The sequence below is a fragment of the Salvelinus alpinus genome, chromosome 4 (assembly GCF_045679555.1).
Source record: "Salvelinus alpinus chromosome 4, SLU_Salpinus.1, whole genome shotgun sequence".
Classification (NCBI taxonomy): domain Eukaryota; kingdom Metazoa; phylum Chordata; class Actinopteri; order Salmoniformes; family Salmonidae; genus Salvelinus; species Salvelinus alpinus.
In genome coordinates, this window is record NC_092089.1 from 83,072,992 (window position 1) to 83,097,473 (window position 24,482).

At 41.6% G+C, this 24,482-nt stretch overlaps 1 protein-coding gene across 3 annotated transcripts; it reads right to left on the reverse strand.

Moving 5' to 3' along the window:
* Nucleotides 1-354: 354 nt before the first annotated feature.
* On the reverse strand, nt 355-23,500 carry LOC139574542 (NXPE family member 3-like). Of its 3 annotated transcripts, none has more exons than XM_071399228.1 (6): nt 23,392-23,500; nt 14,576-14,652; nt 11,763-12,538; nt 3,055-3,122; nt 2,365-2,571; nt 355-2,098 (listed from the first exon to the last, which is right to left on the reverse strand). In XM_071399228.1, the coding sequence occupies exons 2-6, from the start codon at nt 14,639-14,641 to the stop codon at nt 1,566-1,568; spliced, it is 1,650 nt and encodes a 549-aa protein (XP_071255329.1). In that variant the 5' UTR covers nt 14,642-14,652; nt 23,392-23,500; the 3' UTR covers nt 355-1,565. The 3 variants fall into 3 exon arrangements, with proteins under 3 accessions (XP_071255329.1, XP_071255328.1, XP_071255330.1); XM_071399227.1 differs by having other exon boundaries at nt 23,168-23,494; XM_071399229.1 differs by having other exon boundaries at nt 23,387-23,491.
* Between the last annotated feature and the right edge of the window lie 982 nt (nt 23,501-24,482).

Consider the following 24,482-nt stretch of genomic DNA (forward strand, 5'->3'; position numbering starts at 1 on the left):
TCCTTAGAAGTTTCGCTACACCTATTTTTGACGGTTATCTTTCTCAGCAGACCACTTCCTCTGTATGCCAAAGACAATGGGTTACTTTCATGGCCCAATATCTTTGGTACAAATAAATAATTTCTCCTTAAGTACTTTACACCACTGCTTTTTGGAGTTTTTGTACCAAATGGGACTTTAAACAAACACATTCTCTTCAGCATGCAGAGGAAGTGGTCTGCTGAGAAAAAAACCCATCAAAAACGGTTGTAGCCAAACTTCTAAGGAACTGCCTTTATTTTAACTCAACCAAGTCCATGTTGTGTTGTTCATACGTTGTTCCTTAGAAGAACAAAATGATTGAGAAAGACAAGCTAAAACAATGTTATTTATTTTAAAAAGTTATGAAGCTGTTCTTGTTTTTAATAAAAGTTCTTTCAAAATATATAAGCCAAACCTGTAAGGTTTGTACTTCCTGTTCAATGTTTAAATTGAGGGACTCTTATTAGAGAATAAGAACTGGTCCCTATTCAACCTAACAAGAGCTTGAGAGGATCTGCAGAGAAGAATGGGAGAAACTCCCCAAATACAGGTGTGCCAAGCTTGTAGCGTCATACCCAAAAAGACTTGAGGCAGTATTCGCTGCAAAATGTGCTTCAACAAAGTACTGAGTAAACAACAATCTAACAATAGATTGTGTCACTTGCTTTTCTATAATCTGTGGATAACAATAAAGGTATCCGTGACATCACAGGGTAAGATTAAAAGTAAAACACTGATTTTCAAAACCTACAACGAGTTTCTTACCGAAAATCTCATGTGTCCTTCTCAATTGCACATAATGTATCTAAAAGTAAATTCACATAATCTGTAGTAAGTGTCAATAATAATCTATCAAATAATATTTAAATGGAAATCTCATGAAGTGCTTAAAATACAACCAGGAGCACTGAGTATCAGCACTTCTCTTGAATCGATTTTCTGTGGATATTAATAGTTATGCTATTCTCAAAAATGTGTGAGAACAGAAATTATTCAGGTTGAGGGGATTTTGGTTGTAAACAAAACATTGAGCTCTGTGGTTTGCCATAGTTTTGACAAGTGTTCATAGTTAAAGTAGTTTCTATTTTAAAATAAGGCCCCTCAGACAAGCTATACATTTTTTTACATTTTAGTCATTTAGCAGACGCTCTTATCCAGAGCGACTTACAGTAGAGTGCATACATTTTATTACATTTTACATACTGAGACAAGGATATCCCTACCGGCCAAACCCTCCCTAACCCGGACTACGCTATGCCAATTGTGCGTCGCCCCAAGGACCTCCCGGTTGCGGCCGGCTGCGACAGAGCCTGGGCGTGAACCCAGAGACTCTGGTGGCGCAGCTAGCACTGCGATGCAGTGCCCTAGACCACTGCGCCACCCGGGAGACCTATACATTCATTTTGAATAAGGCAAACAGTTTTTAAAGGAATTATCTTACTAACATTACAATCGCTTTTCCAATATACTGTAGATTCCTTTGGGAGACAGCATTTTGTATACAGTAAGGCACAATGTTATTCCAGGCATGACTTCAAATTTTTTCACTGCGGACAAACAAAGGACAGGAAGAGATCCACTTCATTTTGGATCACCACAGAGGGTGGGTGAATGTTGTCAGGGGAATAGTGGCAGGAAGTCATCTGCCAAACGTCAATGAGGACCAGAGGCAAGTCCTTGAATATTTCCCTGAGTGCCATGTCGAGCTGCCAGGAGAGCCAGTCGCTGCCATACACATCCTTGTAGCCCGTGTTGGCTGACTTGATCACTACCAGAGTAGTGGGAGATCGGCTTAGGAGCGACGCCACAGCCTTACGGATGACGACCAGACGGTGTGCGTACATAGCCAGTGGGTACGTGGTGAAATGAGCCCAGATGGTGAAGACGACTACAGAGTGTGCACCCCCTGCCATACCCTCCACCTCACTGGCGATGTAGTGAAGGTCAGCCCAGGGGGTCTTGCTTGTCCGTATAGGTATCCCATGGGCCCGCCAGATGATACGGGTGTTATACTGGGTGTCGACTGCCTCAAAGGGGCCCGATTTGCTTGATGTGTGAAGGTTCAGGCGTTTCAATGCTGCAGAAGGATCATAAGTTTAATGCAAATATATGAATTCAGACAAAGAATGCGCTGGGATATGCATTTATTAAACAAAGAAGTTATAAAAGTTATTATTACACTTTTGCCAAATACCATGACTTACATGGGTGTCTTTGCATTCAACAATACCAGCTGTATAATTGCCTGGACAAAGCTTTATTAACCCATGTAAACCCATTTGAACACATAGACTTGACTACAAACATATTGACATAATAAACTGATTACAAACTATATCATACTTGGCACAGTTTCCTCCAGGTAGTCGAACCACTGACGGAGAGTGGAGTCACCCATCATAAGGATCTGTTTGTCCTTCAGGCATCCAGATATCAGTTTAGCTGAGGGAAAGGATTTTGAGTCACACACCAAGGACGTCCAGTGATCCTGGAGGTAGAATCCAGCTGGTACTGAGGTGTGCAAACCAGGACGGCATTTTGTTTGTGATCCTAGAGAGAGAAAAAAATACTTTCAGGCCTATGTTAGAACAACATGGGGTTAATTGATAACAGTGGTTTGTTAATTAATCATATGCATTAGGCTAAAGCATGTGATTTATTTGAAATGTTTTTATATATCCTCATTTTGACATTCATTGTGATAATCCACAACTAATCATCTGATTAATTTAAATGTTTTTAGTATCATCTGTTAATATAAATTATTCAAATGAGAGATTATTAAACAAGTAATGTAACATCGTCAAAACAAAATTGTACTGGCAAAGGACTTGCATCACCTTGAAGCAACCATTATGCGCAATCATTGTGGTTCTGAATTTTTTTTTAGATCATGAAAGTCAAAGCTGTGAGAAACACATACGGATGTCTTTGCAAAAGTCTTGTGAGTTACAGTCAATTAGCTAGGCCTATGTCAGACTTGGCTGTTGGTTCATAAGATAAGGAAAGGAGAAGTAGTTTGGAACAACTTACGGATTTCAGTGTCCTGTTGCTGGACATCGATAGCTGAATCGTCACCTGGTACAATAATGTTTGTGGAACTACAGAGAAGAAGGAAGTTTACAATCATTTCAAACATTGTTAACAAGTAACCAAAAGTGTTTTGAGTTTTTGTTCTCAGTACTGTTTACTACGTGGCTGCTGTGCCATATGTTTCAACATCTTTGCTGCAAAATAACGTTTCATGTTAACACCAGGGCCTCTTCCAAATAAAAGAGTTCCGCATGCAATACACAACCTGAGAGAGCCATCAATACTACAAACGGAATTACAAAACAATTCAATAGTTATGATGTTTAAGTTCAATGTACTCTCACCTAAAGTCCTCTATCATCAGTAATGTTTCAATCTATATATATATATATATATATATATATATATATATATAAATATTATAATGGTTTCAATCACTAACGGTTGAATGTGGGCTGGTCTGACCTAATTCCCATAAGATAAATCTTCCCCAATATTTACATTTTTTGTTGTTACTAAAAGTATTGAGATATTTCCTACACATTCCCAGCCTCATTTTATGTCATGCTTATATGACTGTATAGCAGTGAGCAAAATGGGACGTGCAATTTAATGACGTCATCACATTGTATTCCTGAGATGATTAAAAGATAAATGACTCTATGTAGAATTTCGCCATCAAATGGGAAACCTTCCAAGCAAATCACACTCTAATACATTACACATTACAAATGAACATTAAAACCTCTACATGATTGATGGTCCCCCTCGGGACGGTTGAGATAATGTAGGCTAATGAGATTAGCATGAGGTCATAACTAACAAGACTATTTCCCAGGACATAGACATATCTGATATTGGCAGAAAGCTTAAATTCTTGTTAATCTAACTACACTGTCCAATTTACAGTAGCTATTACAGTGAAATAATACCATGCTATTGTTTGAGGAGAGTGAAGTTAGGAACTTTAAAACTTATTAATAAACCAATTAGGCACATCTGAAATAATACATTTTGGCTTTTCTCTTGCATTTCAAAGATGGTAAAAAAAAAAAATACAAAACGAGCATGGTCTTTTCTTTGTATTATCTTTTACCGAATCTAATGTGTTATATTCTCTTACATTCATTTCACATTTCCACAAATTTCAAAATGTTTCCTTTCAAATGGTGTCAAGAATATGCATATCCTTGCTTCAGGTCCTGAGCTACAAGGCAGTTATATTTGGGTATGTCATTTTAGGTGAAAATTGGGAAAAAAGGGTCTGATGCTTAAGAGGTTTTTAAGCAAAGGGCCTTGGCACCTACATTCCATTCACCTCATATCAGTCCACATACAGTAATACACTACCGTTCAAAAGTTAGGGGTCACTTAGAAATGTCCTTGTTTTTGAAAGAAAAGCACATTGTTTGTCCATTAAAATAACATCAAATTGATCAGAAATACAGTGTAGACATTGTTATGTTGTAAATGACTATTGTAGCTGGAAACAGCAGATTTTTTTATGGAATATCTACATACTGTAGGTGTACAGAGGCCCATTATCAGCAACCATCACTCCTGTGTTCCAATAGCACGTTGTGTTAGCTAATCCATGTTAATCATTTTAAAAGGCTAATTGATCATTAGAAAACCCTTTTGCAATTATGTTAGCACAGCTGAAAACTGTTGTGCTGATTAAATAAGTTAAAAAAATTGCCTTCTTTAGAGTAGTTGAGTATCTGGAGCATCAGCATTTGTGTGTTTGATTACAGGCTCTAAATGGCCAGAAACAAAGAACTTTCTTCTGAAACTCATCAGTCTATTCTTGTTCTGAGAAATGAAGGCTATTCCATGCGAGAAATTGCCAAGAAGCTGAAGATCTCGTACAAAGCTGTGAACTACTCCCTTCACAAAACAGCACTAACTGGCTCTAACCAGAATAGAAAGAGGAGTGGGAGGCCCCGGTGCGCAACTGAGCAAGAGGACAAGTACATTAGTGTGTCTAGTTTGAGAAACAGACGCCTCACAAGTCCTCACCTGGCAGCTTCATTAAATGGTACCCGCAAAACACCAGTCTCACTGTCAACAGTGAAGAGGCGACTCCGGGATGCTGGCCTTCTAGGCAGATTTGCAAAGGTTTTCGGATCACAAAGAAGAACATCCGTGAGACGCAGAACAAATGAAAAGATGCTGGAGGAGGGCTTGACGCCATCTGTCAAGCATGGTGGAGTCAATGTGATGGCCTGGGGGTGCTTTGGTGGCGGTAAAGTGGGAGATTTGTACAGGGTAAAAGGGATCTTGAAGAAGGAAGGCTATCACTCCATTTTGCAATGCCATACCATACCCTGTGGTAGGCACTTAATTGGAGACAATTTCCTCCTACAACAGAACATTGACCCAAATCAAAGCTCCAAACTACGCAATAACTATTTAGGGAAGAAGGAGTCAGCTGGTATTCTGTCTATAATGGAGTGGCCAGCACAGTCCCCCGGATCTCAATCCTATTGTGCTGTTGTGGGAGCAGCTTGACCGTATGGTATGTAAGAAGTGCGCATAAAGCCACTCCAACTTGTGGGAGGTGTTTCAGGAAGCATGGGGTGAAATCTCTGCAGATTACCTCAACTAATTGACAACTAGAATGCCAATGGTCTCCAAGGCTGTACTTGCTTCAAATGGAGGATTCTTTGAAAAAAGCAAAGTTTGAAGGACACAATTATTTAAAAAAATGTTAAATCATTATTTATAACCTTGTCAATGTCTTCACTATATTTCCTATTCATTTTGCAACTCATTTCATGTATGTTTTCATGGAAAACATAGACATTTCTAGGCGACCCCAAACGTTTGAACGGTAGTGTACAATGTAGTATCCTACTGGCTACATTCAATCTCACTAAAGAATGAATAGAAATTATCTACATTTGTTCTTTATTAAAATAACTATAGAAGTTTAATGTATTATTATTATTAATAATAATAAATATAGACCTACTATGTATTGTAGTGCACAGCTCAATTGAGAATGACCCACAAAGCAATTGTCACACCCTGGCCTTAGTTATCTTTGTTTTCATTATTATTTTAGTTAGGTCAGGGTGTGACATGGTGTAGTATGTGTTTTTGTATTGTCTAGAGTGTTGTATGGTTTAGGGGGTTAAGTAGAGTAGATGGTTTAGTGTTCAGTGTAGGTGTCTAGGAAAGTCTATGGTTGCCTGAATTGGTTCTCAATTAGAGACAGCTGGTTATTGTTGTCTCTGATTGGGAGCCATATTTAAGGCAGCCATAGGCTTTAGCTGGTTGTGGGTAATTGTCTATGTTGAACGTTTGTTGCTTGTCCATGCACTTACGTCATTTAGCTTCTTTGTTGTTTGGTTTGTTTTGTGTATAGTGTTCGTTTTCGTGTTTTTCCTATCTTCTAATAAAAGAAGATGTATTTTGCACACGCTGCGCCTTGGTCATCTCTCTCTCCCTTTGACGATCGTGACAGAATTACCCACCAATCTAGGACCAAGCGGCGTGTCAAGCGGCAACAGGACCCACCTACACAGGATTCATGGACATGGGAGGAGATACTGGATGGTAAGGGACCTTGGGCACAACCGGGAGAATATCGCCTCCCTCGTGAAGAGCTGGAGGCAGCTAAAGCCGAGAGGAGGCGATATGAGGAGGCAGCACGGAAGCAAGGCTGGAAGCCCGTGAGTACAACCCAACAATTTCTTGGGGGGGGCCTTAAAGGGAGTGTGGCGAAGTCAGGTAGGAGACCTGCGCCTACTCCCTGTACTTACCGTGGAGAGCGAGAGTACGGGCAGACACCGTGTTACGCAGTAGAGCGCATGGTGTCTCCTGTACGCGTGCATAGCCCGGTTCGGTACATTCCAGCTCCACGTATCGGCCGGGCTAGATTGAGCGTTGAGCCGGATGTCATGAAGCCGGCCGAACGCATCTGGTCACCAGTGCGTCTCCTCGGGCCGGCTTACATGGCACCAGCCTTACGCATGGTGTCCCCGGTTCGCCTACATAGCCCGGTGCGGGTTATTCCACCTCCCCGCACTGGTCGGGCGACGGGGAGCATACAACCAGGTAAGGTTGGGCAGGCTCGGTGCTCAAGGGAGCCAGTACGCCTGCACGGTTCGGTATTTCCGGCGCCACCTCCTCGCCCCAACCCAGTACCACCAGTGCCTCCTCCACGCACTAGCCATATGGTGCGTGTCTCCAGCCCTTTACCACCAGTGCCTACACCACGCACCAAGCCTCCTGTGTGTCCCCAGAGTCCTGTGCGTCCTGTTGCTGCTCCCCGCACTACCCCTGAGATGCGTGTCCCCAGTCCGGTACCACCAGTTCCGGCACCACGCACTAGGCCTAATGTGCGCTCCCAGGGTCCAGCATGCCCTGTTCCTTCTCCCCGCACTAGCCTGAAGGTGCGTGTCTTTAGCCCGGTACCTCCAGTTCCGGCACCACGCACCAGGCCTACAGTGCGTCTCAGCCGGCCAGAGTCTGCCGTCTGCCCAACGGCGCCTGAACTGCCCGTCTGCCCAAAGGCGCCTGAACTGCCCGTCTGCTCAACGCTGTCTGAACTGTCCGTCTGCCAAGCGCCGAATGAACTGCCCGTCTGTACTGAGCCTGCAAAGCCGCCCGTCTGCCATGAGCCTTCAGAGCCGTCCGCAAGACAGGAGCCTTCAGAGCCGTCCGCCAGACAGGAGCCGCCAGAGCCTTCCGCCAGACAGGAGCCGCCAGAGCCTTCCGCCAGACAGGAGCAGCCAGAGCCTTCCGCCAGACAGGATCAGCCAGAGCCTTCCGCCAGACAGGATCAGCCAGAGCCTTCCGCCAGACAGGATCAGCCAGAGCCTTCCGCCAGCCATGAGCAGCCAGAGCCTTCCGCCAGCCATGAGCAGCCAGATCCGTCAGCCAGCCATGAGCAGCCAGATCCGTCAGCCAGCCATGAGCAGCCAGATCCGTCAGCCAGCCATGAGCAGCCAGATCCGTCAGCCAGCCATGAGCAGCCAGATCCGTCAGCCAGCCATGAGCAGCCAGATCCGTCAGCCAGCCATGAGCCGTCCAGCCAGGATCCGCCAGCCAGCCATGAGCCGTCCAGCCAGGATCCGCCAGAGCCGTCCAGCCAGGATCCGCCAGAGCCGTCCAGCCAGGATCCGCCAGAGCCGTCCAGCCAGGATCCGCCAGAACCAGCCAGCCAGGATCCGCCATTCAGTCCGGTGCTGCCCCTTAGTCCGGTGCTGCCCCTTAGTCCGGTGCTGCCCCTTAGTCCGGTGCTGCCCCTTAGTCCGGTGCTGCCCCTTATCCCGGTGCTGCCACTTAGTCCGGTGCTGCCACTTAGTCCGGTGCTGCCCCTTAGTCCGGTGCTGCCACTTAGTCCGGTGCTGCCCCTTAATCCAGTGGGGTTAAGTTGGAGGGTGGTCATTTGGAGGAGGCTACGAAAGCGGGTAGTGACTATGGTGGGGTGGGGACCACGACCAGTACCAGAGCCGCCACCGTGGACAGACGCCCACCCAGACCCTCCCCTAGACTTTATGCTGGTGCGTCCGGAGTTCGCACCTTAAGGGGGGAGTTATGTCACACCCTGGCCTTAGTTATCTTTGTTTTCATTATTATTTTAGTTAGGTCAGGGTGTGACATGGTGTAGTATGTGTTTTTGTATTGTCTAGGGTGTTGTATGGTTTAGGGGGTTAAGTAGAGTAGATGGTTTAGTGTTCAGTGTAGGTGTCTAGGAAAGTCTATGGTTGCCTGAATTGGTTCTCAATTAGAGACAGCTGGTTATTGTTGTCTCTGATTGGGAGCCATATTTAAGGCAGCCATAGGCTTTAGCTGGTTGTGGGTAATTGTCTATGTTGAACGTTTGTTGCTTGTCCATGCACTTACGTCATTTAGCTTCTTTGTTGTTTGGTTTGTTTTGTGTATAGTGTTCGTTTTCGTGTTTTTCCTATCTTCTAATAAAAGAAGATGTATTTTGCACACGCTGCGCCTTGGTCATCTCTCTCTCCCTTTGACGATCGTGACAGCAATACACACTAGTACTGTATACTGTATCGTTCCCACTGTGCTCCCTTCCACAGTGGGACCACTCCTTAAAACCAAAAGAAGGCCTCTAAAATTAAAAAACATAATTCATTCTAACAGGACATTCTCCTATTGTTGACTCTTTCTGTTTGGCCTTGCCCTAGGGACCCTCACAGCCCAGCAAATCTTACTGTAGTACATCAGCTGATAATCCTATCTTGATAAAACAACAAGTGTTTTGTCTGTCACGCCATTAAAAAAAATCCCCCGTATCTTCTAAATGAAAAACCAATGTTTTCTTTGTATACATAGTTTAGTTATTCTTCATCATGCAAGACATACTTTTTTTGTCATTTGGGGGGGGATTTTGTTTGGGTTTATCATAAACTTCTGTAGTTTTGTCATACTGTTCTAATTTAGAGGATTAAGCCAAACTAGCTGCACCCTGCCAAATATGGGCAATAAATCATCTGAAATAATACATTTGATTCAATTCAACTTCATCTTAGAGGACTGACAGTGAAGAACCCACCACATAATTTTCACCTCAATAACCCCACTGCAAATATATATTTTTGTGTTTATTCTCTTTAGCTTTATGGTCTGCATATGCCTCAACTTTGCATGGTCTCAACTCTGTCCTAAATTTCCTGTGGTATCATGGCTTGAGTTCCATGTTCCATGTTATCCAATAGGACACCTAAGGCCAGCTAATTGTTTTTGGTCCTGGATGTGCATTGCACAAAACTAAGCTTGGAGTGAAGGCTATATTTAGCCCTCTACGTGTAGACCGACTAATCTACCAGCTCAGTTTATGGTTAACATAAATATTATATGGATTGTACTGCGTATAATTGCATATAAACCCTGTGAGTTGTAGAAATTTGCACATACATTGCCTTTAGAAAGAATTCACACCCTTTGACCTTTCCATATTTTGTTTAACAACTTGAATTTATAATGGTTTAAAATTCAGATTTTGTCGTCACTGGCATACACACAATTCCCCATCATATCAAAGTGGAATCATGTTTTTCAAATTAATGAAGTACTCAGCCCCTTTGTTTTGGCAAGTCTTAATAAGTTCAGGAGCAAAAATCCACTTAACAAGTGACATAATAAGTTGCATGGAATCACTCTGTATGCAATAATAGTGTTTAACATGATTTTTGAATGACTACCGCATCTCTGTACCCCACACAGTGAATTTCAAACACAGATGCCTCTTAAGTAGGGCACCTAATGGTAGATGGGTAATAAAAAAATGCATGGTCCATGGTGAAGTTAATAATTACACTTTGGATGGTGTATCAATACACCCAGTCACTACAAAGATACAGTTGTCCTTCATGCCAATGGTGACTTTAAAACAGTTAGAGTTTAAAGGCTGTGATAGGACAAACTGAGGATGGATCAACAACATTGTAGTTACTCCACAATACCAACCTAATTGACAGAGTGAAAATAAGGAAGCCTGTACATTAATAAATATTCCAAAACATTCATCCTGTTTGCAACAAGGCACTAAAGTAATACTGCAAAGCAATTACATTTTTGTCCTGAATACAAAGTGTTATGTATAGGTAAAATCCAAAACATTACTGAGTACCACTCTCCATATTTTCAAGCATAGCGGTGGCTGCATCATGTTATGGGTATGCTCGTAATCATTAAGCCCTGGGAAGCAGTGGTGAAAAAAGTACCTAAATGTCATACTTGAGTAAAAGTAAAGATACCTTAATAGAAAATGACTCAAGTAAAAGTAAAATTCAACAAGTAAAACACTAATTGATTAAAAGTCTAAAAGTATTTTGGTTATAATATACTTAAATATCAAAAGTAAATGTAATTGCTAAAATTAATTTAAGTATCAAAAGGTAAAGTATAAATCATTTAAATTAACTTATTAAGCAAACCAGACGGCACAGTTTTCTTAGTTTAAATTTTTTTGCGGATAGCCAGGGGCACACTCCAACACTGAGATATAATTTACAAATGAAGCATTTGTGTTTAGTGAGTCCGCCAGATCAGAGGCAATAGGGATGACCAGGGATGTTCTCTTGAGAAGTGCATGAATTGGACCATTTAAAAAAAAAACTTTTGGGTGTCAGGGAAAATGTCTGGAGTAAAAAGCACAATATTTTCTTCAGGAATGTAGTGAAGTAAAAGTAACAGTTGTCAAAAACATATATCGTAAAAATAACTGTTGGAGAGTCCTTAACAAAACAGAATAATCCTAGAGGAAAACCTGGTTCAGTCTGCTTTCCAACAGACACTGGGAAATTCACCTTTCAGCAGGTCAATAACGTAAAAATCAAGGCCAAATATATACTGGAGTTGCTTACCAAGAAGACAGTGAATGTTCCTGAGTGGCCGAGTTACAGTTTTGACTTAAATCTGCTTGAAAATCTATGGCAAGACTTTTAAAGGGTTATCTAGCAATGATAACAACCAGTTTGACAGAGCTTGAAGAATTTTGAAAAGAATAAAAATGGGCAAATGTTGCACAATTCAGGTGTGGAAAGCTTACCCAGAACGGGTGTGAATCTTACATAAATTACATTTCATGTTTTCACTTTGTCATTATGGGGTATTGTGTGTAGACGGGTCAGAAAACAAATCCATTTCATCCATTTTGAATTTAGGTAAGCTGTAACAAATAAAATTGGAATAAGTCAAGGGGTATGAATATTTTCTGAAGGTACTGTATCTACCTCTTAAGAAGGGTCGTCTCCACCTTGGAGAGTACTGCCTGGTAACCGCCCATGCTGTGGTAGGTCAAAGCATGGCAAGGCAGGGAAGATGGCCGACGACAGAACCAGGTCTCCCCAGTGACTGGCTCTCTGTACTCACAGCAACACTGTGCGTCATTCCCCACCAGCCTAGGACTTCTCTGGGCATTGCACATCGCCGTTTCCTGCTTGCCACCCTCCTCAAAGTAGCCTTGGAAGTAGACCTTATCTGGGTCTTGTTCCCTTTGCCTACACAGTACCTGCACGGCCTCGCTGGAGTGCACTAGCCGGATGGACACCTTGGCAGGTCCGGACCAAAGCAGGGCCAAGCGGGCAGTGTAGGTGCCATTAAAGTGGTCTGTTACAGCTCCATAAGTACTGGCCTTAAGTTCTGAGTTAAACAACTTGGCCTGAAAAAAGTCCCCTCCATAGGTTTTGATCCTGTTTTTAGTATCTCTAGCTATCAAAATCACATCTATAAACCCTCCAACTCTGTGGTTTGAATTGGGGTTGACAACAGAGAATGAGCACTTAGTGGGGTTTGTGGCCTCATCTGTGGATAAGAGGACAACAGGCGGTAATGACCATTGTAGCTCTGTGAGCAGAGATTCCCATTCCTCTTTACTTATTAAGGAGTCATTGGTTGGTGTAAATGTCCTGTTGGTGATTCCACTACAACGACTTGTGAAGCTAGTGTGGTTGTATTTGAGATGATTGGATGGTGACACATTCAGTAGGCACTGGTTGAATTGACATACCTACAGTGAGACAAAGAGACAATCTGTTATCACCAAACAAACTATTGACCTAAACATTATGTTGACTAAAGCCAAAAGGCACATAGAAAGTGTACCTTAATACCTCTTGAGCTTAGTATAGATGTCTTACCCCATCAAAACCCCAAACACAGTGCATTCGGAAAGTATTTAGACACCTTGACCTTTTCCACATTTTGAGAAGTCACAGCCTTCTTCTAAAATTGATTAAATTGTTATTTTCCCTCATCAATCTACATACACAATACCCCATATTGACAAAGCAAAAACAGGTTTAGAAATTTTGGCAAATGTATTAAATTAAAAACTGAAATATCACATTTACATAAGTATTCAGACACTTTATACTCAGTACTTTTGTTGGAGCACCTTTGGCAGGGATTACAGCCTCAAGTCTTCTTGGGTATGACGCTAAAAGCTTGGCACACCTGTATTTGGGGAGTTTATCCCATTCTTCTCTGCAGATCCTCTCAAGCTCTTGTCAGGTTGTATGGGGAGCGTTGCTGCACAGGTATTTTCATGTATCTCCAGAGATGTTCGATCAGGTTCAAGTCCGGGCTCTGGCTGGGCTACTCAAGGACACTCAGAGACTTGTCCCAAAGCCACTCCTGTGTTGTCTTAGCTGTGTGCTTAAGGTCATTGTCCTGTTGGAAGGTGAACCTTCACCCCAGTCTGAGGTCCTGAGTGCTCTAGAGCAGGTTTTCATCAAGGATCTCTTTACTTTGCTCCGTTCATCTTTCCCTCAATCCTGACTAGTCTCACAGTCCCTATAGCTGAAAAACATCCCCACACCATGATGCTGCCACCACGCTTTAATTTAACCTTTATTTAGCTCGGCAAGTCAGTTAAGAACAAATTCTTATTTACAATGACGGTCTACCGGGGAACAGTGGGTTAACTGCCTTGTTGAAGGGCAGAATGACAGATTTTTTACCTTGTCAGCTCGGGTATTCAAGCCAGAAACCTTTCGGTTACTGGCCCAACACTCTAACCACTAGGCTACCTGCCACCGTAGGGATAGTGCCAAGTTTCCTCCAGACGTGATGCTTGGCATTCAGGTGAAAGAGTTCAATCTTGGTTTCATCAGACCATAGAATCTTGTTTCTCATGGTCTGAGAGTCTTTAGGTGCCTTTTGGTCAACTCCAAGCGGGCTGTCGTGCCTTTTACTGAGTGGCTTCCGTCTGGCCACTTTATCATAAGGGCCTGAATGGTGGTGTGCTGCAGAACTGGAGCAGAACTGGAGCTCTGTCAGAGTGACCATCCGGTTCTTGGTCACCTCCCTGACCAAGGCTCTTCTCCCCCGATTGCTCAGTTTGGCCAGGCTGACAGCTCTAGGAAGAGTCTTGATGGTTCCAAACTTCTTCCATTTAAGAATGAAGGAGGCCACTGTGTTCTTGGGGACCTTCAATGCTGCAGATATGTTTTTGTAAGCTTCCCCAGATCTTTGCCTCGATACAATCCTGTCTCGGAGCTCTACGGACAATTCCTTCGACCTCATGGCTTGGTTTTTGCTCTGACATACACTGTCAACTGTGGGACCTTATAAAGACAGGTGTGTGCATTTCTAAATCATGTCCAATCAATTGAATTTACCACAGGTGGACTTCAATCAAGTTGTAGAAACATCTCAAGGATTATCAACGGAAACAGAATGCACCTGAGCTCAATTTCGAGTCTCATAGCAAAGGGTCTGAATACTTAGGGTATGTCTGTTTTATTTTTTATCAATTTTCTAAAATGTTATGAGGCATTGTGTGTAGATTGATGAGGATTTTTTTTTATTTAATCTATTTTAGAATAAGGCTGTAACATAACAAAATGTGGAAAAAGGGAAAGGATCTGAATGCTTTCCGAATGCACTGTATAATCTTGTATCAATAATGCTGTTGTAAACAATGTATAGCTTCAAAATGGTTAAAACAAAATACATGTTTAAAATGATCCTCTGGATGGCATGCCAGTCTTAACATCTGAAGCTCTGTCTATACATTTGGCTTGGTTTCCATTTCAGAACTTACAAATAAAAGATAAATGCAGATCAATAGTAGAAAAGCCAATATCAGTAGCTGAAGCAGTCTTCCCATCCTCCATATATCTGTTGGTAAATTAAAGAGAACATTAAAGTGAACTTGAGTACAGTAATAATAAACAGTCACAATTATACAAATATGAATGAAAATGTGTAAATGAATAGAATGACCTATAATGTAGGTCTGGTTTATTCTCAGAGGGGAAGCTGAATTTATCAAGTTCTCAGCAGGATTGATGGGGCAAATCAACAATATGCTTTGCTTTGTACTCGGACTCTGGAGAGAACTTCACTGCTAGAGAGAAACACATGAGGATGGTGGACGCTAAAGTTAGCTATCTAGCTGACTGCATGCATTGTTTTGTCAACTTGCTGCTTGTCTGGTCACATTTTCACTTCTGTTTGGTAAAGCCTACCACTCTTGTTCTTGATGAAAATAGAGAGCTGCTAATTCAACGGTTGTTCCTAGCCTGCATGAAGCTATATACTGCAGCTCGTGCTCGCACTGGAGGAGACGCAGATGGGCACTGTCTGAAGGCTCAATAGAGAGCAATAGTAATGGCATCTTTTTGTAGGCACTAACTCCGCCATGGCTCGTTGGCCAAAGCCTATAGGGAAATTAATTGTTTGGATAAATGCCAAAAATAAGGTCTGTGATAAACACAGGTTTAGGAGATCATCAGCTAACGTAAGTTTTTGTAAATCTTGACGCATTTATGTAGTCCAAAAATCACTTAAAGCAGAACGGTTTCATAATTCATAAAGGTCAGGTTAACTGACTGATATTATTGTTGTTCATTTTCTCGAAATCTAAAGGCAAAACCTAAATTTGAGCCAATGTCATAATAGCTGAAACTTTAATTACTACAACCTTGTGAAAGTGACAAAGTGGGCCTCCCGAGTGGTGCAGTGGTACTTAGTCACTGCATCGCAGTGCTTGAGGCATCACTACAGACCCGGGTTCGATCCCAGGCTGTGTCACAGCCAGCCGTGACCGTGAGACCCATGAGGCGGCGTACAATTGGCCCAGTGTCGTCCGGGTTAGGGGAAGGTTTGGCTGGCCGGATTTCCTTGTCCTAGCGACTCCTTGTGGCGGGCCGGGCGCAAGAAGACTTCGGTCGCCAGATGTACGGTGTTTCCTCCGACACATTGGTGCAGCTGGCTTCCGGGTTAAGCGAGCAGTGTGTCAAGAAGCAGTGTGGCTTGGCAGGGTCGTGTTTCGGAGGATGCATGGCTCTCGACCTTCGTCTCTCCTGAGTCCGTACGGGAGTTGCAGTGATGGGACAAGACTGAAACTACCAATTGGATATCGCGAAAAATGGGTAAAAGCACAAAAAGTGACAAAGTAACAGGTTTTTATTTGATCAAAAATTACTTTATAGCCTCCCGGGTGGCACAGTGGTCTAGGGCACTGCATCGCAGCGCTAGCTGTGCCACCAGAGACTCTGGGTTCGCGCCCAGGCTCTGTCGCAGCCGGCCGCGACCGGGAGGTCCGTGGGGCGACGCACAATTGGCTTAGCGTCGTCCGGGTTAGAGAGGGTTTGGCCGGTAGGGATATCCTTGTCTCATCGCGCACCAGCGACTCCTGTGGCGGGCCGGGCGCAGTGCACACTAACCAAGGTCGCCAGGTGCATGGTGTTTCCTCCGACACATTGGTGCGGCTGGCTTCCGGGTTGGATGCGCGCTGTGTTAAAGAAGCAGTGCGGCTTGGTTGGGTTGTGTTTCGGAGGACGCATGGCTTTCGACCTTCGTCTCTCCCGAGCCCGTACGGGAGTTGTAGCGATGAGACAAGATAGTACTAACAATTAGATACCACGAAATTGGGGAGAAAAAGGGTAAAATGTAAAATATATATATATTGAAGGATACTATTTGTTTTGTAACAGAGGGGGTTAATATAAGCCTGTCAGACCTCATCAACATCATTATGGATATATCCAAGTAAATACCAATAGAACAAAGCTCAAACAAACAAAAATGCAGCTAGTGTGTCATTCCAGGTGCAATGTTTGACATGACTGTGGTAGCTGAAGTTTGCTAGCTAGCAAGTGACAAGAACATTAGCAAAGATACTGGTAACTAACCCAAGATATCTCAACAGTGTCATTTCCAATGGGAGCAAAGGAAGCATAGTGTGCAGATCAAGCAAGGAGGTGTGCAGAGCCAAGCAAGAGAGCGAGATCCTATTGGCACATTTTAGCATGTATTTGCATATTTCCGTCAGGGAACGCCTTCTCTGTGAAGTGCACGAGTGCAATAAATAAATTTGCCCATGTACCCCTAGAAAACAAACAAAAAAAAAGTCCACAAAACTTCACTCTGTTCGTAACAGATTATAGTTCTGGAAAAGAAAACTGAATTGAAATTGAGATTGAATGTTTCATTGGCGAAAAAATGTGTAGAACTTCGGCCAAGTTTCATCTACCTCCACCTTCTCCCTCTTCCCGCCGCTGGACGTCCTCTTATTACCCTATTTGGTGGTGAGTTCTAAAGGGACATTTCTGATTTATACATCCTGTGAGATATCGGGCTCCTAGCAAAGACTTATAGATGACCTGGAGCCAGTGGGGTTGACAACGAATATGAAGCAAGGGCCAGCCAACGAGAGCATACAGGTCGCAGTGGTGGGTAGTATATGGGGATTTGGTGACAAACGGATGGCACTGGGATAGACTGCATCCAATTTGCTGAGTAGAGAGTTGGAGGCTATTTTGTAAATGACATCGCCAAAGTCAAGGATCGGTAAGATCGTCAGTTTTACGAGGGTATGTTTGGCAACATGAGTGAAGGATGCTTTGTTGCGAAATAGGAAGCCGATTCTAGATTTAATTTTGGATTGGAGATGCTTAATGTGAGGCTGTAAGGAGAGTTTACAGTCTAACCAGACACCTAGGTAGTAGTAGTTGTCCACATATTCTAAGTCAAAACCGTCCAGAGTAGTGATGCTGGACGGGCGGGTGGGCAGCGATCGGTTGAAGTGCATGCATTTAGTTTTACTTGCATTTAAGAGCAGTTGGAGGCCACAGGAGAGATGTATGGCATTGAAGCTTGTCTCGAGAATAGTTAAGTGTCCAAAGAAGGGCCAGAAGTATACAAAATGGTGCCAGGTCGATGAATACAGCTGCACTGTATTGTCTCTTATCGATGGCGGTTATGATATCGTTTAGGCCCTTGAGCGTGGCTGAGGTGCACCCATGACCAGCTCAGAAACCAGATTGCATTGCGGAGAAGGTGCGGCTGGATTCTAAATGGTCGGTGATCTGTTTGTTAACTTGGCTTTCGAAGACCTTAGAAAGGCAGGTCTGTAGCAGTTTGGGTCACCGAAGAAGACTAATCACAGTCGAAAACGTTGAATGGGTGGTGATACGTCAGCACCTATGTCCATCAGCAGGACCAGCTAACTTGCCCACTCTAGCTAGCTGGCTAACAACACTATCAGTTTACATTGTCACGTTTAACAATAAAAATCAATGTTTTGGATTAGTCATTTTGTTGCAGTTAAATACCTTTTTATGCATGCGTATGGTGTTCAAGTAATATTTTTTTTGCATGTTGATTTGTTTGTTAATTTCGTGGCTTTGGTCACCTAGACCTGGGAACTCGTGATATTCCGCTGACTGTCTGAAAAGGTTTACATTAAAAGAGCATTATCATAATTTTGACAATTTCACAATAGGCTATTATTCCAAACTCAAAGTGTGGAAATACATTTGAAGTTGGAAGTTTACATACACTTAGGTTGGAGTCATTAAAACTTGTTTTTCAACCACTCCACAAATTTCTTGTTAACAAACTATAGTTTGGGCAAGTCGGTTAGGACATCTACTTTGTGCATGACACAAGTCATTTTTCCAACAATTGTTTACAGACAATTTATTTCACTTATAATTCACTGTATCACAATTCCAGTGGGTCAGAAGTTTACATACACTCAGTTGACTGTGCCTTTAAACAGCTTGGAAAATTCCAGAAAATTATGTCATGGCTTTAGAAGCTTCTGATAGGCTAATTGACCTAATTTGAGTCAATTGGAGGTGTACCTGTGGATGTATTTCAAGGCCTACCTTCAAACTCAGTGCCTCTTTGCTTGACATCATGGGAAAATCAAAAGATATCAGCAAAGATTTCAGAAAAAAAAGTGTAGACCTCCACAAGTCTGGTTCATCCTTGGGAGCATTTTCCAAATGCCTGAAGGTACCACGTTCATCTGTACAAACAATAGTACGCAAGTATAAACACCATGGAACCACACAGCCGTCATTCCGCTCAGGAAGGAGACACGTTCTGTCTCCTAAAGATGGACGTACTTTGGTGCGAAAAGTGCAACTCAATCCCAGAACAACAGCAAAGGACCTTGTGAAGATGCTGGAGGAAACGGGTACAAAAGTATCTGTATCCACAGTAAAACGAGTCCTATATCTACATAATCTGAAAGGTCGCTCAGCAAAGAAGAAGCCACTGCTCCAAAACCACCATATAAAAGCCAGACTACAATTTGCTGCACATGGGGACAAAGATCATACTTTTTAGAGAAATGTCCTCTGGTCTGATGAAACACAAATAGAACTGTTTGGTCATAATGACCATCGTTAAGTTTGGAGGAAAAAGGGGGAGGCTTGCAAGCCGAAGAACACCATCCCAACCATGAAGCACGGGGGTGGCAGCATCATGTTGTGGGGGTGCTTTGCTGAAGGAGGTACTGGTACATTTCACAAAATAGATGGCATCATGAGGTAGGAAAATTATGTGGATATATTGAAGCAACATCTCAAGACATCATTCAGGAAGTTAAAGCTTGGTCGCAAATGGGTCTTCCAAATTGTCAAAGGTTGCGTCAATCAAATCTGGTATCAGGATAAAATGTGATTCAAAGTCACCGAATATACTTTAAGTATTTTTATTTAACATAAGCTCAGAATGGTAAATGCAATTTTCGTATATACGGGTTAACTGTATCACCACGCAGGGTAAAGCAGAGAACTGACTGAAATTCTACAGACATCTTCTTTTATACTGTGACAGTGGTAGTTCCAACTTTAGAGTTGGCCTGTCACAGTAGATGCTTAGCGTGGTTTAAACTTGCTAGCCTATCGGTGGTGCCCAGACACAGCACTCAGGATTCAAATGTCCGGAATGGTGTTTGAAGATTGAGCTGATTTGTTGGTTTCTACACATTCCTCAGTTCCTGTTTTCTTGTTATTCAGCATTTTTCCATTTTGTCTCAACCTTGTGGTTGGCACAGTCGACACCCTAGATTAACAGCTTTTCTGCAGTCACGCTATGTTTTGTGATTAACATGTCCTTTTTCTATAAGGCATATATTTATGTTAAAAGAGAACAAAACCATCCTTCACAAAATGGACAATGACCCCAAGCATACTTCCAAAGTTGTGGCAAAATGGCTTAAGGACAACAAAGTCAAGGTATTGGCCATCACAAAGCCCTGACCTCAAGCCTATAGAAAATTTGTGGGCAGAACTGAAAAAGCATGTGCGAGTAAGGAGACCTGACTCAGTTACACCAGCTCTGTCAGGAGGAATGGGCTAAAATTCACCCAACTTATTGTGGGAAGCTTGTGGAAGGCTACCCAAAACGTTTGACCAAAGTTAAACAATTTAAAGGCAATGCTACCAAATACTAATTGAGTGTATGCAAACTTCTGACCCACTGGGAATGTGATGAAAGAAGTAAGAGCTGAAATAAATAATTCTCTCCACTATTATTCTGACATTTCACATTCTTAAAATAAAGTGGTGATCCTAACTGACCTAAGACAGGGAGTTTAAATGTATTTGGCTAAGATGTATGTAAACGTCCGACTTCAACTGTATACACTACCTTTCAAAAGTTTGGGATCACTTAGAAATGTCCTTGTTTTTGAAAGAAACGCAAATTTTTTGTCCATTTAAAATAACATCAAATTGATCAGAAATACAGTGTAGACATTGTTAATGTTGTAAATGACTATTGTTGGTGGAAACTGCTGATTTCTTATGGAATATCTACATAGGCGTACAGAGGCCCATTATCAGCAACCATCACTCCTGTGTTCCAATGGCACGTTGTGTTAGCTAATCCAAGTTTATCATTGTAAAAGGCAAATTTCTCATTAGAAAACCATTTTGCAATTATGTTAGCACAGCTGAAAACTGTTGTCCTGATTAAAGAAGCAATATAACTGGCCTTCTTTAGACTAGTAGAGTATCTAGAGCATCAGCATTTGTGGGTTCGATTACAGGCTCAAAATAGCCAGAAACGTCAACAGTGAAGAGGCGACTCCAGGATGCTGGCCTTCTAGGCAGCATAAAACACAGAAAAATCGAGTTTGACTGCACTGATCCTTTAAAGTAATCCAAGAAGTAATCATCTATTTTTTCAAAAGTATCTGTCACCTGATTACAATCTTTTTGCTGGTTAACTAATTGATTAGTTTTAGGATTTTTGCTATCAAATTATATGTATGTGTAAACAGATACTCACCAACCCTGTTGACAGGAATAAATACTTAGTCACCTCTACCTGAAGAAAGGAATGAGGTCTCTGTAAATGTAGCCTATTGGGCAGGCTGTGCTGCAGCTGGTGCATGTTGGGTTATGTCCTTGCCACTCCAGCATTGCTGTAATGCATTTGCACTTCAAAAAGAGTTGTTCAAACTTGCTTTCTAGTTGGCAACCACCATGTCATAATGACAGATGATGTTCAAACACTTTATGCTGGATTTGCTTGAAAACAGGCTATATGGATTATATCTAAACATAATTAAACTTTCCTGTAAAATACAGTAAACAGAGCAGTAGGTCCCACTGAAGACTGCAATCTTGCACCAACTATGGGGCTTTACCAACAGCATGAATAGCACATGACGCTTTGACATTTGTTAGAGCCAATGCTTCCTACTTCTGACAGTCAAAAGCTGTCCTTAAATCAAACTAGAGTATCATAGTCAGCAACTAATCAAAAGGCGTTTATAGGCTATCCGAGAGTTTGTTCTTATTAAAAGATGTTTTCAATCCAAGAGTAATATTTTGCCTTATTGATCAACAAAATACAAAGTGTACGAAATTCCTTCAAAACTGTCATGTAGGCTCTTATGATCTTTTGTATATGGGCTGAACAACTATGATTGATAATCCATATAGGCCTACTAAAGTAAATAATAATAATAATGAAAAAGGAAAGTAATTTGCTAAGTTTCCATGAACTTGTCCAGTGATTTGTTTTGACGACATTTAGAAAAGCAAATTCGACAATTGCCAGCCAGCTATGGTACATTTCCGTTTAACCATCTTGTGTCGCAATAGCTATCTTTTATCGGTGCAATAAAAGACAGATAATTCATTCATCAATTAAATTGCAGGTCAAAATATAGGACCAAAGTGACAAATATGGTCATTGAAAATAATTGAAATGTTAGCTAGGCGGCTATTTCAGTGGCTGATTGACTGATGTGCCCTGTACAGCTCTGATATCATTACAGGCGAGACAGTTCTTTCAATGTAGGATTTCAACGCTCTTGATTGATTACAATTGTAACACTTTCAGAGCCCTTATATTAGCAAAAACTATAGTGTCGAAAAATAATGAGGTGATTGAAGTGTTTCCATTACCCATTTAGGCCAATTGCGCAGTCTCCGGTAGCCCGTAAAAGCCCGAACGGATATAATGCAAGAATTTAGTAATGTTTGCCATATTCTAATAATTATAATGTACCAACGTATCGCCACGGTCCGTGCCATGGTGAAATGTGCACTCCTGTAGATCGGAAACAATTGGATGGTTAAACTTGCCAGCCAACCACAAAAGTAAGGCGAAGCAATTCAGGCATTCTTGAAAGTCTGTACAATCCTTGTCCTGCATATAAACATTATTTGTATAGTTGAATGTTTATTTTGCAAGAAGTAGGCATTTAAAATTAAATGTGAAGTGGAACGTTAAAGTTACAGTGACATAACGTGCCCAACGTAGCTACCTTCAAAAATTATTCGGCAATCACCATTTATTCGAAAAACACCGTTTCCGTCATCATTTGCCGCAATAAAGAAAGTTCTACAGAACAAATATTCACCACTGTGGAACGAATAAAAATGTTGTCTATCTTTATAAGGTTTCTCCTGTATCTGCCGCTTCTATTAGACGTCGTAATCATTTTTTTTTTGCGACTTTGCTTTTGTCGAATAAACTTGTGTCAATGGAAACATGTCTAATATAGGCTACATTCACTTCTTAGATTAATAAGACCAACAAATAATCGAAATTGTAGGTATAAAAAATATATACGAGGTAGGCCTACTGACTTCTATAATTCCATGTAAAATTAGGCTAAGGCGTATTTTGATAATTGATTAATCTGTGTGGCTAATAACAAGCCGAAACCGTTACAATACCTTCTTCAATGGATAAGCAGAGTGTAAATAATCAAACTAACCTTAGGAAAACGCTCCAGATCATACGTTAAATGTTACCATTTTTCATTAAGTCTAGTAGCCTAACCTACAAAACGGATATGAAATAATATTCTCCATACACTCTCCAAAGTCTCATTTACTCACTAGATATTATTTTGAAAATATATTGTACTTACTGACGTAAAGGTCATAGGCTACCTTACAACAAGCACAACTCCACAGAACTACCCTCTTGACGCACTCGTAGACGGTGTTGAATGGTCAGACATTTATGATTATTTCCTATCCACCCTATGACTGTAGCTGAATTTAATAAGGTCCAATGTAGCCGTTTTAATCTCATTGTAGCCGTTTTAATCTCATTATCAAACCATTTCTGGGTAACAAATAAGTACCTTACTGTGATTGTTTTCAATTAAAATCGTGAAAAAAAATACAAAAATAGCTTCTTAGCAAAGAGCAATTTCTCAAGTTAGAATTTTTCTAGTACTGTCTGGGAGTGGTCTGAGTGGGGAAAAACTAGCTGTTATTGGCAGAGAGGTTTGGAGCGCTCTTTCTTCTTGCCTGGTGATGTCACCAGGCAGGCCTACACTCCATTCCACAACAACAGGCTGACATTTCAGGTGGTCCTTTCAAACAGCTCTTACACTAAATGGGTATTATAATTTTCACAATTTCACAGTATTATTCCAACCTCATAGTGTGGAAATAGATAAAACACAGGAAATCACGTTTTTGACTGCATTGGTCCTTTAGAATAATCCAATAAGTAATCATCTCGTTTTTCAAAAGTATGTGTAATCTAATTTCAATATTTTTGCTAACATAACAGATTACAGTTTCAGGTTTTTTGCAATCAAATTATATGTACGTGTAATCAGTTACTCCCCAACACTGTTGACAGGAATACATACTCAGTCACTTCCACCTGAAGCACGGAATGAAGTCTCTGTAAATGTAGCCTATTGGGCAGGCTGTGCTGCAGCGGGTGCATGTTGGGATATGTCCTTGCTACTCCAGCATAGCTGTAATGCATTTTCACTTCAAAAAGACTCGTTCAAACTTGCTTTCTAGTAGGCAACCACCATGTCATAATGACAGATGATGTTCAAACACTTTATGCTGGATTTGCTTGAATACAGGTTATATGGATTATATCTAAACATAATTAAACTTTCCTGTAAAATACAGTAAACAGAGCAGTAGGTCCCTCTGAAGACTGCAATCTTGCACCAACTATGGGACGTTTAACAACTGTATGAATAGCACGTGACGCTTTGAAGTTTGTTACAGCCAATGCTTCCTACTTCTGACAGTCAAAAGCTGTCCTTAAATCAAACTAGAGTATCATAAATAGTCAGCAAATAATCAAAAGGTGTTTAGGGCTATCTGGGAGTTTGTTCTTATTAAAAGATGTTTTCAATCCAAGAGTAATATTTTGCCTTATTGATCACCAAAATACAAAGTGTACGAAATTCCTTCAAAACTGTC